The 18,241-nt window shown below is 43.6% G+C and overlaps 3 protein-coding genes across 4 annotated transcripts in view; 2 read left to right on the forward strand and 1 right to left on the reverse strand.

Moving 5' to 3' along the window:
• mrps24 (mitochondrial ribosomal protein S24) overlaps window positions 1–1,876 on the forward strand; it is a 5,110-nt gene extending 3,234 nt beyond the window's left edge. For both annotated transcript variants that reach the window (XM_020587417.1, XM_020587416.1), the window contains exon 4: window positions 1,099–1,876. In XM_020587417.1, the coding sequence (XP_020443073.1) occupies window positions 1,099–1,382 (284 nt within the window). In that variant the 3' untranslated portion in view covers window positions 1,383–1,876. The remainder of the gene's footprint in view (window positions 1–1,098) is intronic.
• Window positions 1,877–2,343: 467 nt separating this feature from the next.
• gnsb (glucosamine (N-acetyl)-6-sulfatase (Sanfilippo disease IIID), b) lies at window positions 2,344–10,064 on the reverse strand. Its single transcript, XM_020587413.1, has 14 exons — window positions 9,763–10,064; window positions 8,896–8,955; window positions 8,022–8,225; window positions 7,850–7,915; window positions 7,667–7,769; window positions 6,023–6,028; window positions 5,763–5,920; window positions 5,589–5,671; window positions 5,145–5,263; window positions 4,948–5,051; window positions 4,750–4,851; window positions 4,562–4,672; window positions 4,220–4,330; window positions 2,344–4,145 (listed from the first exon to the last, which is right to left on the reverse strand). Exons 1-14 carry the CDS (start codon window positions 9,934–9,936, stop codon window positions 3,972–3,974), a joined length of 1,575 nt encoding a protein of 524 aa, XP_020443069.1. The 5' UTR covers window positions 9,937–10,064; the 3' UTR covers window positions 2,344–3,971.
• Window positions 10,065–11,089: 1,025 nt separating this feature from the next.
• polm (polymerase (DNA directed), mu) lies at window positions 11,090–18,034 on the forward strand. The gene is made up of 11 exons (XM_020587396.1): window positions 11,090–11,175; window positions 11,752–11,929; window positions 12,659–12,757; window positions 13,079–13,249; window positions 13,344–13,415; window positions 14,293–14,413; window positions 14,495–14,627; window positions 15,453–15,555; window positions 15,744–16,193; window positions 16,302–16,385; window positions 16,622–18,034. The coding sequence occupies exons 1-11, from the start codon at window positions 11,090–11,092 to the stop codon at window positions 16,706–16,708; spliced, it is 1,584 nt and encodes a 527-aa protein (XP_020443052.1). The 3' UTR covers window positions 16,709–18,034.
• Window positions 18,035–18,241: the final 207 nt, after the last annotated feature.

Here is an 18,241-nt window from a genome sequence, read left to right on the forward strand (position 1 = left end):
CACCAGAGTTACCAATTACAACACATTCCGTCTTACTTTCATTAATATGTAAGAAGTTATGTGATAACCATGCCTTAATGTCCCTCAGGCAATCCCTCAAGGTCTGAAATGAGTTGCTCTTATTGACATTCAATGGCAAATAAATTTGAATATCATCCGCATAACAATGAAAAGACAACCCATATTTCATAAAAATCGATCCAAGGGGAAGTAAATACAAAGAAAAGAGAACTGGCCCCAAGATGGATCCCTGAGGCACACCACAGTTCAAAGGAACAGCAGAAGAAGAGAACTCATCAATATGTACAGCAAAACTCCTATCAGACAAATATGATTCAAACCATTTAAGAACATTACCATAAAGTCCTACAGAATGTTGCAGACGGGACAACAAAATACGATGGTCTACTGTGTCAAAAGCAGCTGAAAGATCTAGGAGAATCAGAATAGCAGTATTACCTTCATCCACAGTAAAAACAAGATCATTAAATACTCGCAACAACGCTGATTCCGTACTGTGGTGTGTCTTAAAACCAGACTGGAACTTTTCAAATATGCCATTATTCTCTAAAAAGGTCTGTAACTGTATAAAAATCGTTTTCTCTAAAATCTTAGACAAAAATGGTAACTTAGAAACTGGTCTATAATTCGATAAAACAGTACTATCAAGATTGGGTTTTTTAAGAATTGGTTGAACCGCTGCATGTTTAAGTGCCATTGGGACAATCCCAGAAGCCAACGTGCCATTAATAAGATTGACAATGTCCAAACCAATACTATGAGAAACCTCTTTAAACAGAACTGCTGGCAAAACGACCACATGGATTCTGATCTGACTGTTCTGATGGCACTGCACAGTCGGTCGGAGAGGAATTGGTTCTAGGAGCACATATGTAGGTGGCTCAGATCTGGTCTGAGGACACCTGGTCTGGTCTGTTCACACTGCTGTGGACACACCAGGTCTGGGAAACCTCAGCCGGGACGTGGATGCAGCTTTAGTGTTACTTTGCCAACACATGGAATATTATTAATCACAACCTGTACCACATTACAGAAGTTAAACTACTCCGTCTCAGCTCTCCATCCTGTTTCTGCTAGGTAACCTCAAAGGAGAAGAGGGAGCAGCTGAGCGCACCGTGGAGGACACGTTCATCAGGAGATTCATGTTCGGGACCTTCCACGGCTGCCTGGCCAACGAGATCGTGATCAAACGGCGCGGCAACGTGCTTGTAGTGTGCGCTTTACTGTTACAGAAACATTCCCCTCAGAAGTTTTACTTCTTAATAGGCTACTCAGAGTCTCTGCTGTCCTACTTCTACAAATGTCCCGTCAAGTTAGAGATTCAGACCCTGCAGGATAAAGTTGTGTACAAGTACATCTGATGGCACTGCGTAGCACTAAGACCACATTTCTCCATGACAGAATTGACCACTTTTTGGATTTTTCTCTTGTATAAACACAGATGTTGTTCCTGTTTCCTTCCTGCTCAGAGTGATGTCAGTGAAATCCAGGTTTGGAAATCAGGGGAAAAGTTATTTAAACAAAACAACTAAATAGTCCAAGTCAGCTTGTTGCCAAAGCAGAAGTGTTTCATACAGAAACCAGATGAACTAGACCTGTGCCAGGAAATCAGCCTTATTATAATTAGTTCAATAAAAGACATTTAATCTGCCCCAAATTACCATGGAAACCATTATTTTTATACACACGGTATGATACTTCTGGTCAGATGTACACACAGGCTTCATCTTGAGTAGTCAGTGTAGTACACCGACAGCACGGGTCAGTTTGCACATATTTGGACTTTAGTGCATGATAAAAGTCATGTATAGTATTTACTTTAGATTAACTCATCAAGGCAACTCAACATTTTACACCAGTATATTTACTTTAGATTAACTCAAGGCAACTCAACATTTTACACCAGTGGAAGTTCTCAGCTCCTAAAGCAGAAGTAGTAATACCACACACTAAAATACTCTGTTACAAGTCCTGCATTCGAAATGTTGAGTACAAAAGTATAAGCCTCAAAATATAATTGAAGTACCAGATGTTAAAGTAAAGCCTGTGTCCCAGTAACGTCTCTGATACTGGATCATAGTGACTAATTACTGTGTCCATCACTTTAATGCTGCAGCTGGTAAAGGTGGAGCTGATGGTAACTACCTTATATACTTATACTGTGAAGTACTTTCCATCCTACTGGGATCAGTAAAGTCTGATGGTTCTACTGGGTTTGGTTTGATTCATCTGATTCTGGACCTGAAGTTATCAGGTACATGTAGTGTAGTAAAAAATAAATGGCTTGACTGTTCTTAGGAAATATCCAGAGGACAAGTGCAGTTAAATGCTTCTTTTGATAGATTTTAATTGATCACAGTGGAAATACATTCACATTTAAAGGCACATGCGCCTTGTCAGTGCAAATAACAAGGCACTTGGGATTAAGGCATTCATCTCAGATGTTACCCGACAGCATTTCCCTTCAAGGTTCCTCACAATTAGAAAACATCTCAAAAGTATCACAGCACTTTTCCTTCTTAAAAAGGCTCTGTACTAATGTGACTATTAATATTCAGTGTAAAATACTGTACTAAGCAAACACCTGAATTAAAAATTTTAAAAGCTGTTCTTTCAATCTGAGGCACAAAGTAGGCACATGCCAAACTGTGTCCATTTGGAAAAACTGTTGCTTTAACTTCACTCAAAGTGCAGTAGAGACAAAGCTAGGAGTTCAACAAGGTTTGGAAAACCAGAGCTGTGCTCTGCACACGTCCAGTAACCCAGTGGAATGGTCCAGCATTTTGGAAAATCTTGTTATAAGACATCTGTAAAGGGACGTCCAGCAGCTCTGAAGCTCAAAAACTCATTCATCATCCCCCGTTTAATCGGATCAAACCCTGATGTGTCAAAATGACAAGTTGTGACTTTGGTGTTAATGCCAGACTGTTTCTCACCAGGTAAACCAGCCAACTCCCACACAAACTGCAATTTGTCATGTTCACACTTAACTTCTTGTAAGAATTAAACCGTGTTGAGTGGGGAGCTTCAGAGCTGCTGGCAGGTGGACTGTCAGTCCGGGACAGATGTTTCTGCTGCTGTGCTAAAGTAACTGATGAAATGCAGAGACATGAGTCTTTTAATCCAATACTCTGCAAGAAAACTATGAAGATCCAATCCTAAAATGGTGGAACCATTCCTCTAAAGGGATGATGAGAGGCAGCTACAGTGCACCAGCAAACCTTTGGTTGTGCATCTTCACATCTGACAAATACTGTAGCATGTTTCTGTGAACACTAACCATGTTAAAGAAGGTTTATAGTGCAGATTGGAGAAACCAGCAGGGACCGAGTGGCAGAACAAGTCCTGGCTGCACAGGAAGGAAGAGAAAATCTAAGTACTGTTCAGAAAAACGGGCCATTTTCACAGCAGACAGTTGGACGTCACAGGTGTTACTGGTGACAGCTCAGGGAAAGTCCAACATTCTGGGAGACACACTAAGGATTCAGACAAAACTGACATGTAAGAATGATTTGTCTTGTCCTGGACATTATGTTATTGGTCCCAACAAGAAAGAGGCGGGCATAGTGGTTCTGGTTTAGTGATATCTGAAGGTGCTGACAGGCGGAGACCAGCAGTTTCCACCTGCTTCCTGTCTTTATGCTGCATATTTTCCAGGCAGACACGACAGCGCTATCAATCATCTGCTTCACAGCAAGAAAGCAAATAAGTGTATTTCCCAGAACACACTAGTCCTCTAGTGTCTGTGTTGTGTTCAGGTGTCCCACTGAGACAGCAAACACACTAGGACCCAGAACCTGAAGCAGCTAAACAAAACTTATTACACCTGAGACGTGTCCAAATGTCTTCTGTTGCAAAGGCCTACGCTACTCTCCTACGAAGAACCGACCCCGCCACCCACTGTGAGTGTGATGTAGTCAGTGTTTGGCAGCTTCCTAGAGCGTGCACACTCAGTACTGTGGTGTGCGTCTCCTTTGCTTGATGTCACGGCAGCTGTTGCCCGCACAGGACTGGAGCTTTATGAGGCGCTGGTTCATGATCTGCAGGACGGAGGGATCCACCTGCTTCACGATGTTCTGCAGCTGGTGGGGGTCTGACGTCAGGTTGTACACCTCTACAAACGACTGGGGACACAAAGGGGGACAGATGTTGAGCTTCACAAAGGGACTGTCGCAAACATAGCAGAGTCACGCTGTACCTCGCTGTCGGCAAACTCGCAGTACTGCAGGTTGTGTTCGCTGTCGAGGGTCCTGATGCAGGCGTAGGTGTTGTTGTAGGCGTCTTCGCACACACAGTCAGGGAAGCATTGCTGAAGGAAAGGGGATGCTGAGTTAGTGCTGCACCTACAGAACGCAGTCATCGTTTTTTCAGATTAAAATTCCCCTGTGGGGAGCAACATGAGCAAACTACAATGCATGCACCATCACGTGCACGAGGAGAGGGTAGCAACGCAAATACGAGGCTGAGGACTACATTTCCTGAACCGTGATGCTGACAGTTCAACTGATGATCGGCAGCTTTTCTTGTGTTAGCTACTCACAGAGAGACCAGGTCCTAGTTTAGGACAAATGGGGTCTGTGGTTGGATGTCCCTCTCCAGAGTATTCAACGAGGAAGAACGGACGGGCGGTGCCATTACGCAGTGAGGGGGCCTGACAGGGAGACACGTACAGAAGTTAATGAAGACAAAAGACAAAAGCATTAGGACATAGTGAAAGGAATAACTGACCATCTGGGAAAGAAAGGACTGCCCGTCCACATTCACAGAGGACAGGTTGACACCAGATATGTCCAGTATGGTGGGGGCCAGGTCAATGTTCAGTACCGGTGCCTGCAGGAGCCACGTGTCACAGAGTCATTAACAAACTGAAACCAACAAGTACACACACACAAAAACAAGTGCATGCAGTGGAGGATTTGTAGTGACCTGCAGAGTCTGGTTTGGTTTGATGCCAGGACCACGGACCATGAGCGGGATCCTGATGTCAAACTCGTACAGCTGCCTCTTATCAATGGGCAGAGAGAACTGACCTGGAGCGGTGGAAACAGGACAAGTGAGATAACAGCTGGAGGAAGTGCACGGTATGAAACAGTCTGAGGACCAGACGGGGAGCTCGTTCACACCTGTGTGGTAGCCGTTGTCTGAGGTGTAGAAGATGTAGGTGTTGTTCAGTTCTTTTATACTGTCAAGCTTTTTGACCAGTGCCTCCACCATGTCGTCCACAGATAACAGGGTCCGCCACCTGCAGGAGACAACATCACTCAGCGACTCACACACTCATTTTCACTCTCTCATGCAGTGGACTGTTCAGTGTTCATGGTTAGGCAGAGCCCAGGCTGAGGTGATGAAAGCAGAGCTCGATAAAGAAAAGATCAGATTTTGATGGGCTTCGTGTTTGCCGACATGGATCCAGAGTAAACAAAGACCTCTGTATTGACAGAGTATGTGCATGAGTGTCCTTCTCCATCACATGCACGTGTGAGACTCCACTGCATGGTCACTGGAGGTTAGCAGAAGCAACCAAGTTGCTCTCCCATCTCTTAAAAAGGACTGTTTAGGAGCTGTACCTTCTCCTGTAAGCATCATCCAGGAAGGCGAGCGAGCTGTCGGTCATGGGGTTGACAGGCTGGCGCAGCAGCCAGTGTTTGGCCTGAAACACACACACACAGACATTCATTGGATTGAGAAGACCATTTAAAAAAGCAGATATTAAACTTAACATTTGGTCTTATCTCCCAGACCTTCCCCGGTTTGTTGAAGCTCCCATCTCGTGGGGCTTTAACGTTGCTGAACTCTCCCTGGTACTGAGGTGCTGCTGTCCAGGGGGAGTGAGGAGCTGGAGGAGACAACATCAGGAAGAAGGGATGCTGAGGACTCCTGTCATCCAGGAAGCGTAGAGAAAAAAAATGGAGGCATAAGCCGAGACTGAATATGCTACTGCTGTACAAGGAGTCACAGTCTGAACCAGGATCAGAAATCAAACAGGGTGAGCTGCAAACACAGCGGTGAGTCATTACACCTCAGGATATGAGAGACCACCTCAATCAATTTGGCAGAACCAGGATCAGAAATCAGGAATCAAACAGAGTGAGCTGCAAACACAGCAGTGAGTCATTACGCTTCAGGATATGAGAGACCACCTCAATCAAACACTGCTAACCACATGCTAGTAGTTGTGAGTGATGCTCCAAATGCCACACGGAGCTAAATCTGTGTGTTCGGTGCTCGAATGGCTTTAACTCAGCTGTCTAACGTATGAAACGTCTCAACAGTAAGTCCAGCTCACCAGCTGGGCGGGTCCTCATCTGGGCGGGTTCTAACTTATCTCTGCTCACCTCAATTTAAATTTCAGTTTAGTTTCTGTCGTTTCACTTCTACATTTTATTGCAGTACCGAACATCTTCTAAGTTTTCAGTCACCGTTTAGCTGACATGATGCAAAGCTGAGACACAGAGCTACTTTCAGAGGACGCCGACATCAGCAGAGGCTTGGAGCAGCAGTGGGACAGGTCCTCACAACAACACCATCACAGTCCTGCAATTAAACGCTTACTTAAATAAAAGTTCACAAGTATTATCTGCTAAATGAAGTTAAAATATCTAAATAAAAGTACTCACTGTGCAGCAAAATGTCTGCAACTAAAGCTATTTTCATTATCAATTCATCTGCCGATTTTCTTTTTTAAATCATAAAAAATATCAGAAAATTGTGTAAAATGATCCATTGACGTCTCTTGGAGTCTAAGAGGACGTGTTTAGAGTTCTTGTTTTGTCTGACCAACAATCAAAACGGCAGAAATATTTTATTTATAACAGCATTAAATGAAAAAGCAGGAAGTCTTTATATTTGAGAAACAGAACTTTGACATTTCTGCTTAAAAATTACTGAACGATTAATCAGTTATGACATTTTTAAAGATTTTTCTACCAGATAATTGAGTTATTTTATTTCTGCAGCTCTAGAGACATTATAGGACAATTACAATATTAATCCTGGTGCATCCGTGAACTCACATTTTCAGATCTCTGCTGCTTTTCCTGATTTGTTTAGACGCCTCTATACGTCGTATACAGCCGTTAAGATGATGATGCTGAACTGGTGAAAACAATAACTGCAGCTGCTGTTTCATTTTAATAACTTAACAATCAGTTTCACTTACTGCTTAATGAGGAAGTGCTAAAGTGGGACGCACACTCAACACAGCTGTTTACTTCTGTTCACTGCAGACAAACCCCCCCCTCACACACTGAGGATCCTGCATAGGTACAACCCAAGGAGACGTGCTTCCTCGACAGTTCATCAGCAGATGATTTAACAACAGTTCAGGCTGAACTATGATGCTGCATTTAAAGCAGAACAGCAAACAGCTTCAACTCTCACGTCACCTGATGACGACAACATGCGGCAGGAGCATCAAACTTCCCACAACTCAATAAATACATAAAGCAACAATAAGCCTTCACACAAACACTAAGATCTAAACGTAAATACTCAAACCACACGACCTGCATCAGCCGGTTTTCTTGTGTGGAGCAGCTGACTGGCAGACAAAAGACTAGACTACTCAGTACTAGACCGTTTGTTTTTCTGTAGTACTCCTATATAATATCCAGAGGCATGAAACGCTGCCAGCTGACGTTACTACTCACGATGAGGTTTGTCAGGTAGTCCTTTTCATAACTGTCGCTGTGCTTTTCTTCTTTGCCGTTGACCGACAATGTGTAGTTGTAGTACTGGGAGTTCCCCACCTGCAAATCACACAACAAACGATGTGATGACACAGGTACTTGGAAAAGTAGCATTGTGTGTGTGTGTGTTTAATGCTCACCAGTGCGTACCACTGGTCCCAGCCGGGCGGAACATGGGCGACGTCACCTGCCTCCTTCTCACCGTACTGAAGGCAGAAGAGACACAACCAAGATAAACTGTGGAACAAGACTAACCAGACCCCCTCCATAAAAATCCGTATAAAGGTTTAAATCAAGTGCACGTGTCCACACCTGGTTAAGATACTTCCCAGCAAAGAACGTCTGGTACTTCTGTTTGCTGAGATAGATGGGGAAGGCCTCGGCCTCGGGGCCCTTCTGCCACAGAGGACTGGAGCAGTTCCCAGACAGCGAGTTGTTCTTCACCTCGTGGTTGTGGGGGTACCGACCCGTCAAGATGCTGCTCCTGCTGGGGCAGCCCAGTGGTGAGGCTGTGAACTTCACAGGAGAAGGAAGCGAGAGCAGCGACCGGAGGCAGACGAGAATAAGGGAACAAGGCAAAGGAAAAACATGAGGGTGGAGAGGAAGATGTGCAACTCACACTGGAAGGACTGAAGTAGAAGTACAACAACACGACAAGTGAAAGTGCCATGTTCAGAGTGTTAAAAGTGAAATCTGACATCATCACATTATCAATCCTGATGCACCAAAGCTTCAGCAGCATTTTACTGTTGGAGCTGCTCCAGGTGGAGCTGGCTTCAACTTCTCTTACATACAGTTTTAGCCCAGTGGTTCCACACCAGGGGCTATGAGATGACTCATGTGACCGGAAAGAAGAAAAACAAAGTTCAATTTAAATTCATTTTTCTCTCATCTCAGCGTTGTTGTGAAATGTTTCCACTTTTCTCTTTAGGCCTCAAACAGCAGTTTAAATGAAACCAGGTGAGAAGCTGAGAAAGGAATTTCCTGGACTGAAACAACTAGACACTGTTCTCACCCTGCAATGGTGAATGTTTGGGAATCACTGGTTTAATCTTTAAAAATACAGAAGGTTAGGAGTTTATGTTATAAAAACAGTAACTATAGCTGTCACTTAAATGCAGCAGACGTATAAAGATCCATGAAACAAAACTGTATTTAACTGCAGTACTTGAGTAAATGCACTCACAGCGTTCACAAACGTTGCTCCTGCGTCTCCTATTAAGGCTTTAGTTTTCTTCATGGGCACCTGCAGCACAGAAACAGACACACGTGAAGCGACGCCTCTCCCAGCAGGCACAGCAGTCACGAGAAAAGACCAAACACACTCTGTGAATTAACTGCTGTATAAACAAACGTTGCTGTGGCTCTGCAGGCAGAGGACAGACAGCATGAACCTATCAGCTGTGGGCCGCTCCTGACGACCATCACACATCCAGTGCTTTCATACCGTGTTTGTGTCTACTTTTAGCTGTTTTACATCTCTTTGTAGTCATTTAGCTGATTTCAGGGTCCTTTTCTCTCTACTTTTGGTACTTATGAATGTATTTTGTTCTCATTTTGCCCAGCCACAGCTGGAGGCTTCATATTTTCATCCACCCACTTGCATCTGAGGAATGACCTGATTATATTTTGGAGTTGATAAACCAGTCTGTGTGTGACTGTGGGCACATCTAAAACTCAGCTCACATATTTGACAGAGGGTCTTACCTCTGCTGTGAGCCTAACATGAGATATACTTCTCTTTTTTTTAATCTGCCTCTTTGCTGTATTTAATTGTATGCATTTTACTTTTCTATTACTTCTACGTGTTTATTAGTCTTGTTGTTTTAATGTAAACCACATCCTTGTGTATGAAATATGCTGCAGAACAGACATGCACAGCCCAACTCAAGCTTCTGTTAACCAGAAAATACAGCAGCAAAGTGCTAAAGCCACCAACACGTGACAAGGAGCCATAAACACACCGTCACCCCTTAGGGGAGTTTAAACCGTCAGACCGTGTGACAGTAAATGACGGTGAGTCGCATGAACTTGTTCCGGGACGGCCACTCACCATCCCCCCCAGCTGAACGTCCTGGTCGTCGGTGAGGATGAGGACGATATTGCTCGGTTTGGCACTGTCCGCGCACCTGACGCAGCAGGTGAGCAGCGCGAGAAGTACGGGGGTCGCCAGATGTGCCCTCTGTCCGCTTCTTGTCGCCCCGGCTGTGCTCCTCGGACCCGCCATTGGACCACCACGGCTCGGACCCCGCTGCTACTGCTGCTAAGAGGACGTGTGCAGTTAAAACGAGCGTGGTCAAGTCGCACGCACGCTGAGAAACACACTGCGAATTTAAGGAAGTGGAGTCAAAGTGTTGGTGACAGAAGGTCATATGATCAGACGGTGGGCGGGGGGGGCTGATTAAACTTCTGTTGTATTACGTTGCCCGTTATATATCATATTCTACTGTTGTTTTAAGATTAAACTTTAAGATGAGACTTGATTGATTTGATTTCATTTAATTAATTTGCTGTCATTTTATTTTCAATCCAACCATAAATATTAAGATTATATTAGTGACAATAACATTGAGAATTGTATGATAATGATATTGGTCAAAATTCAGACTTTAAAAAACAAATACATAATGTAAAACACGAGGAAACCTTTGTTTGATAAGGATCAATTAAAGGTTTATTAAAGAGTTTCTGACGTCACCACACTGTTCCCCGAAGACATTTTTTACTGTGACACTGTTTCTAAAGTACGTCTTCGAGCAGTATATCATAATTAATCACTCTAACTCTAATAGATTTATACAGTAGTCTAATTACGAGACTATTAGAATGTAAACAAAGGTATGAGATACTAGATGAAGGCAGTGAAGTAAAGATTAGATCACAAAACTCAAAATCACTCAAAACAATGTCAAAATTGTGACATCAAGTCAGAATAATAAAGCGACAGCTCGAGACTTTTAAAGGCTACTAAGTCAAAATTTCGAGATAATAAGTCAATATTGTGAGGTAATAAGTCAGAATTATGAAATACTAGGCCCAAACTGGGTTTTATTCATCTTTTTTTAAGACACCGCAGCGGGTGTTGAGTTGTTTCCAGTCGGAGCTATTTAGATAATGCACCCGTGGTGTCACAGCTGCATCTGGTTGAGCTCCTGCACCGAAGATTGCAGCTGTATTTCCCACTAACCTACCTCACAAAGTGGAGCTCACTATGTTTCGTCCTTATGATAAACAGCTAGCTAACAACACGGAAGTCCTGGATGTATTAAAGGAATGAACAGCTAATGGCAGAATTAGACAACATAAAATAATATATTAGTTTGGATTTTTAAAAGGGTTTTATCTGCTGATTCGACGTGTTATTTACCACAGACTGAACCATGGTGCCATTAAAGCGAAGAAGAGTCGTCTCCTCAGCTGCTGTCAACACTGGGACTGACCACAGTGGAGACAAAGGTCCCACCAGGTTCCCTCGGCTCGTTTTATTCCTTCTTGAGAAGCTTCAGGTGTTCCCGCAGCTTAGAGGAGCAGATAAGGAAGGTTAAAACACGTGAACATTGAATGAGTGTATTAGATAAATTGGTTGTAACAAGAGGAAACAAAAAGAAAAGCAACTGTCTCAGTTTTTCAGGTTACAGCACATTAGAAACTTTGGCCAAAGGTTTCCTGCTTTTCCCGAATTCTCAGAGGCCATAATGAATCAAAATGGGAAGATGAGCTTGGTGAGAAACAACCATCCGATCATGTGTGTTAGACACTTTCATCCAGTTTAAAAGATTTTACAAACTGATGTGAAACTGGTACCTGAAACTAACAGTTTCATTATTGATAAACTACACAATAGACCTAGAGGATGTTATAACGTAGGGAGAAATACTCACTGCAGTTTTGTAAATTGGTCTTCAAATTTTTCGTTTTGTCTGATCAACAGTGTGAAACCAAAGACATTACATTTATAGTGTTATAAATCAGCTTTAGCTACACCCAGCAGGAAACAATGGGCATCACACCAAGTGTTGTGTTGAATATGGTCTCTTCACAGTGAAAGTGTCACACACGTGATTTCTGAAAACAACTCTGGCCCTGAGGTCAGGACGTGGCTGGACTCACAGGGCGGAGGTCCAGGCCGATCCCCGCTTCACCTTCTGGACATCAGCTGGTACACTGAGAGCATGCGTGCAGGCCGTCCTGTCCACATACTGGACAGACATAAACTACAGGTACGTTTTACTGGACAAGACAGTTTGCTGCCACTGTTGTGAGCTCCAGGCCTGTGTTAATAAAGCTTCTCAGAGCAGAATTCAGGAGTCACATTATCAAAGGACACAGCCTTTAAGTGCAAGTGACATGTTTGCTTGGATTTTTCCTGTTACTGCTTTATCCTCAGATAATAGTCATGAATGTTATATGTGCCTAGTAAACTGCCAACAGAATGTGTAAACTTGATTTTGTATATTAGCTCATACTGTTTATATTTTCAGTTGTTTGCCAGGATTTCTTTTGTTGCCTTCTTCAACAATCTAATCTTGTTTTTCTGTTTTATTACTGTTGCTGTACTCACTGAATGAAGTTTGATTCTGATTCTTAGTGTGCAGATCAGGATGAAATAATAAGGACTGGAAACAAAAAGAAAACCAAACTAAAACAAGTTGCATCAAAGAAATGCTATAATAATTTAGTGTGGTACAGACATCAAATCAGTTCAGTGACACTTTGAGATAATAATTTAGTGTGGTACATCAAATCAGTTCAGTGACACTTTGATTCTTGTTTTTGCACCAAAGATAAATGGAAAAAAGAAAAGGAAAGGCAGCGTTGGCACAATTCTATATAATACTTCAGCTAATTCATTACTTGTTGAAACTGACAGAAGTTTAGCAGTTTGATGCATACAGGTTTTGGTTGTTGGTTGTAGTCGTGCAGCCATTTACTCCCTCTGTGTCTTTCAGGAGCAGCAGAGAGATGAAGAGGAGATGGCGGTGTTCTCAGTGCCCAGCTACGCCTGTCAGAGAAGGACCACTCTGGACAACCAGAACACCACCCTCACTGTATGTGCCCAAGCAAACACAGTGTGTTACACCCACAGTGCAGGAGTGACATTAGCTAGCAAGAATTACATCATGTCCCTCCATGACAAAAGAACTTGTGTTCTCACTGCACTGGTAGTTATGAGGAACACTAACAGAATTTTTAAAACTCGGTTTTTCTCAGTAAACTGTGTGCAGACCACCTCCTGCATGTGGGCACCTGCACTGTGGTTTCTGTACCACCAAATTTGTCTCTGCATGCTGTACACCAGGTGTCAACTTGAACGTCTTGAAGCTCAGAGTGGTAGAGCTACAGCAGTTACTTAGTATCGTCTGTCTCAGGACGCTTTGTCGCTCCTGGCTGAAAACGCTGAGCTCAGTGATGAGGACGGTCGGGGTGTTGCGTTTCGACGGGCTGCCGCCGTGTTGAAGGCTCTCCCCAAACCAGTGACGGACATGGCGCAGCTGAGAGGACTGCCCTGTCTCGGAGAACATTCACTGAGAGTCATCAGAGTGAGTGAAACCTCTCTCTTTAGCTTCCTGTCTGCCACGCTCCAACAAGCTACACCTGCCCCTCTTTTTATTCTTAGTTCTTCTATTCTTGTAGGACATTTTGGAGAATGGCATGTCGAGCGAGGTTGAATCTACCAAGCAGTCTGAGCGGTATAAGGCATTAAAGGTAAGTCAGCTATTTTGCCCTTTGTGGTAGTTTACATTTTATAATCTGTCACAATGGTTTCCAACACCCGTGGGCTCCCAAGAAAAACCTGAAGAGTCACCAGATTGTTCAAGGAATGAGAAGGAAAAAATATTTCTGTTGTGCAGAACATTGTAGGTTTTTATGACTTTTCTGTACAGCGTTCAATAATGGACAGTTTTAATTCTTAACATTTATTCAATTACATATGCAGCTCCGTCGGTGGACTTACTCGTTATAATGTCATAGTTTGAGACTGGTATAATGTCCATTTTTCTTTCCTTGTATTTTCAACATGCATGTCAGTTTTTCCAGGTAGAAGATTTCTTCAGTGATTATTAGCTGTTGGTCTTTTTCAGTGGCGCTGCCGCGCCCCTGTATTTTAACCAAACATCTCTAGCTTCTCATCGTTGGAGTTGTTCCAACATTTTACATACTCCTACTCAAAATACACTTGTTTTCTGGAAGAAAAAAAAAGTGTGTGAGTTAAATCAGGTGATCTGCTCTCTTGCCAACATTTCTGTCATCTACGTAGCATCGCTTTAAGTTTGGGTTTACAGGACAGGCTAGAAATAAAATGGTCTTATGGCACTTTGGCACACATCCAGACACTTTGCACTATTTCCCACTCACCCATTCACACACACTGGTGACGTCACCAGGAGCAACTGGGGGTTCAGTGTCTTGCTCAAGGACACTTTGACATGTGGACTGGGGATCAAACCACCGACCCTACAGTTAGAGGATGACCTGCCCTACCTCTGCCTCTCTTTAATATCCCTCTTGTGAAGCTGCTTCCAGCAGAGGAGAATAAACCTTTTAGTGATTAAGGAGGTAAATAGTACAAACTGCATTTCAGGTTTTAACAGGCATTTTTGGGGTTGGAGCAAAAACAGCCGACCGATGGATCCGAGAGGGGATACACACTCTTCACCAGTTACGGGATTCAGGACACACACTCAATCGGGCACAACAAGCAGGTGTGTTTTTGGCGCTCATGTCTGCATTCATACTATGTTTGGTCTGGTTTCTTTCTGAATGAAAACCTAGTCTCCTTTTAGGTCTGGAGCACTATGATGACCTCAACCGGCCGGTCTCAAAAGCAGACGCCGACATCATCGGTGAGACTGTGGGGAAAGCTGTTGATGCTGTGTTACCAGGTGCACAGGTTACTCTGATTGGAGGATTCAGGAGGTAAAGCAGTGGATATTCACAAACAGACAACACTCTGACATTCTCATGATGCCCCCCCCCAGGGCCTGTAAATAAGGGTTAAATAGTTTCCCCTACTGGAGGCATTCATGCTGTCATTCACTGCGTTTAGATGCACTTAAAGCTCCTCTACCAAATGTCTTTTCAGCCCTGAGGGTCTAGTGGGACTCGGAACAAACTGACATCAACCACTATCTGCCCCTCCCATCATGTCCTGTCTCCAAATAACGGCAAACTACCGATGCCTGGTTGGGACAAACAGCAGCCTCCAGTCTAAAGCTAGCGTTAGCTGGCTAACAGTAAACGTGTCCGTCCGATAGAAGCTCTGGTTACTGCTGATGTTACACAAAGCTCCAATTACTCCCAAATTAAAATCACATTAATTCAACACAAAGGTAAAATCCTGACCATGCTAGGTGGCTAATGGTACCAAAACAAACAGGTTAGCTTTAGATGCTAACACATAACAACAGAAGGGCTGTGGGCAGCAGAGTGTCATGGTAGTGTAGGTGAGAGACACCACTTCCTGCCCCACTATCATGACACTGCACCTTTAACAACCCTGGTTACTCAGAGAGGTTATACGAATAATCACAAAACATGTTCACATGCACTGTGGTAACATATAGTACCTCTACCCCAGGAAGTCTAGTTTCCATAACTACACAGTCCCCAGTCTGAGTTAACACATCCATGTTTACTAATGAAAAGAGCAACGCCTGCATACTGACTCCAAACCTCAGAAGTCTCAGTACTAGTCAGATTTTTATCAGATTGATTTCATAGGAGCTTTACAACTGTTTTCAGGGGGAAGCTAACAGGTCACGATGTTGACTTCCTGATAACTCACCCAGAGGAGGGCAGAGAGGAGGGACTGATGCCAAAAGTGGTCTCCTGGTTGGAATCCCGGGTAAATATACTATTACTATAGTTTTGGGAGCAGGCCCAGGATGTGGATCTGCAGAAATGCTGATTTAAGCATGTAGTGTGTGTTAACACAACATACAAGATCTATAAAAATGCACAGTCTCTGCCTCACTTTAGGCTTCTCTGTTAGAAAAATGGATGTTTGGTTGCTGAGTTGTTTTGTCTATCCAGGGTTTCCTGTTGTACCAGAAAACTACGAGGAACTCTTACCTGGAGTGTAAGGACGGTCCTGCTCGGCCCCCCTCCAACATTGACCGCTTTGAGCGATGTTTATCCATCTTTAAACTGGCTAACGAGGAGACAGGCGGAACAACACAGCTCGAGACGCTAACGGAAAATGGTGTGCAAACATATGCATGTGAAAATCACAGTAAAGCCAAGGACACGTGGATGGAATGTGAAGACTCATGTCTGCAGACGGATCCTCAACCACAGTCACAGTCCTGTACTTGGGGTCAGATCCACAGTGCTGGACACAGGCTCTGTACGTCTGGTGAAGACAGAGGAGTGGAGGAGACAGAGCCTGCTGGACACAGACCGTGGAGAGCAGTGAGAGTGGACCTGGTGGTGTCTCCTGTCAGCCAGTTTGCCTTTGCTCTGCTGGGCTGGACAGGATCCAAGGTGACCTTTCACAGCTGACCTCTGTCTTTTTGGTGTTATTAACTGGAAAACAGCTGCTTTGAAAAGAGGTAGTGACTGATGTTTCTGCTGATCTGGTATGTTCCACAGTTGTTTGAGAGAGAGCTGCGTCGCTGGGCGGGATACGAGAAGGCCATGTCTCTCAGCAGCCATGCTCTGTATGACAATAAACAGGTAAATACATACAGTTTAGATGTTTTTTAATACGGGCTGTGGATAGTTGATTCACAGTGGTGCCCTGCCTGAGTTAACTAGTAGCTTATCTGTGGGAAGGGCAAATGTTCAGGCACAATCTGGATTTTAGAACATAATTAGCTTTGCAAAACAAAGGTGAGATATTATGGAAACATTTCCAGACTAATATTAGCAAAGTGGAGCACTGACACCAGCGGTTTCTTCCTCTCATACAGAGTCGATATCTGAGAGCTACATCAGAGGAGGAGATATTTGCTCATCTAGGTCTCGAGTACATTCCTCCGTCGGAGAGAAATGCCTGAAGAGACCTGGTGATAAGCTCCCGCACGAGGACCGAGCACATCCCATGTGAGGACAGGAGGGTGCACGGTGAAGGGTGAAAGCTAGAGAACTGTCCAGAAACCTGAGATGAGGCTTCTTGTGTCCTGGCTTTTATCCTGGATGGGATCATTGTCAGATTTTAACTGTAACAGAGAAACCAGCTCATTCAGAGCCGTGAACATGGTTCTGACATTAACTGAGTTTGTGATGGTGTGTGAAGTCCACCTACATCGCATCACTCATGCACAGCAGTAGGTCACGGTGCTTATCAGCCAGAGTTTCTCAAAAGGTTTAATGCTCCAGAAAACTCAGAGCAGTTGGTTTCCACCTGCAAGCTCATCAACTGACTCATTCAGCCAGCTGTACAATATGTGTAGTTGAAAATCTGAGAACATACTGTACATGCTACGATCTTACTGCTACCTCTATGAAACAAGTGCAGGTGACAGGGTTTTGTTTTTTTAAATTCGTTCCTGTGCTGATTATCCATCCATCCATCCATCCATTTTCCTCCGCTTATGCGGGACCGGGTCACGGGGGCTGTGCTGATTATATTTTGAAATAAAAGATGTGCAAGTTTATCCTTAAAAGATGAGTCTAGTGCTGTTCTGTGTTTTCTTATTGCCAGCAAATCCCATGAAAAGACCTCACATGAACCTCATGGTGTCAAGTCTCCAGCCAGGGAAGGACCATAATGCAGACACAGACAGAAGAACAGCATTTAGTAGAGTTTAATACAATAGATTCAAGACAAAGAGACGAGAAACAACTAAGGAGCTCTACCTGACAGAACAACACAGAGATATCTACCCAAGGCTACAACTAGACAGAACAGTCAGGGAGTAGAAGACACATGAAACTAAACCAACCAAAGGAGCGAACAGAAATTCAAGATGGCAAACAAATTCCAGATTAACATAGTCCAAGACGAGATAGAGTCCAGGAACTTACAAGTAACAAACAGAAGCAAGCAGACGAACCAGCAGCTAAGGGAGGAGACTATAAAGGCTAGAGACCAGGAGAGAACAAGCCACAGGTGAAGGCAATGAGTGGTAATCAAGAACCGACGTAAAGCTGAGGCAGGTGAGACGATACAAAACGGGAAAGCCTTACAAAATATAGGTACAACGCAGGAAGCAAGTCCCAAACCCTAACACATGGTGGTGCCAGCAGGAAAGTCAGCGGGCTCATCCTCTGGGGACAATGAATGTTGATGACCAACAAAATGGAGCCACACTGTTAGCATGTTAGCAGGATGAAAAAGCAAACAGTAGTTTGAAAATTAAATACTTCAGGATAAATTATACCTTTAATGTAAGATGCCAATATTGGATTATGTGTAAAATTATGTGTGTTGTCATTTACATGCTTGAAAGAATAAATCAAATCAAATCAAATCAAATATGATATTATGTTAATGCAGAGGAAACAACCAGGTGATGTAACGCTGCTGTTTAGCACGAGGTTGTATGGAAGTCACAGGAGCACTGCAAAACAGTTGGATCCAAGCAAAC

This window comes from Monopterus albus, unplaced genomic scaffold (genome assembly GCF_001952655.1).
Source record: "Monopterus albus unplaced genomic scaffold, M_albus_1.0 scaffold456.1, whole genome shotgun sequence".
In the NCBI taxonomy this organism is placed as follows: Eukaryota; Metazoa; Chordata; class Actinopteri; order Synbranchiformes; family Synbranchidae; genus Monopterus; species Monopterus albus.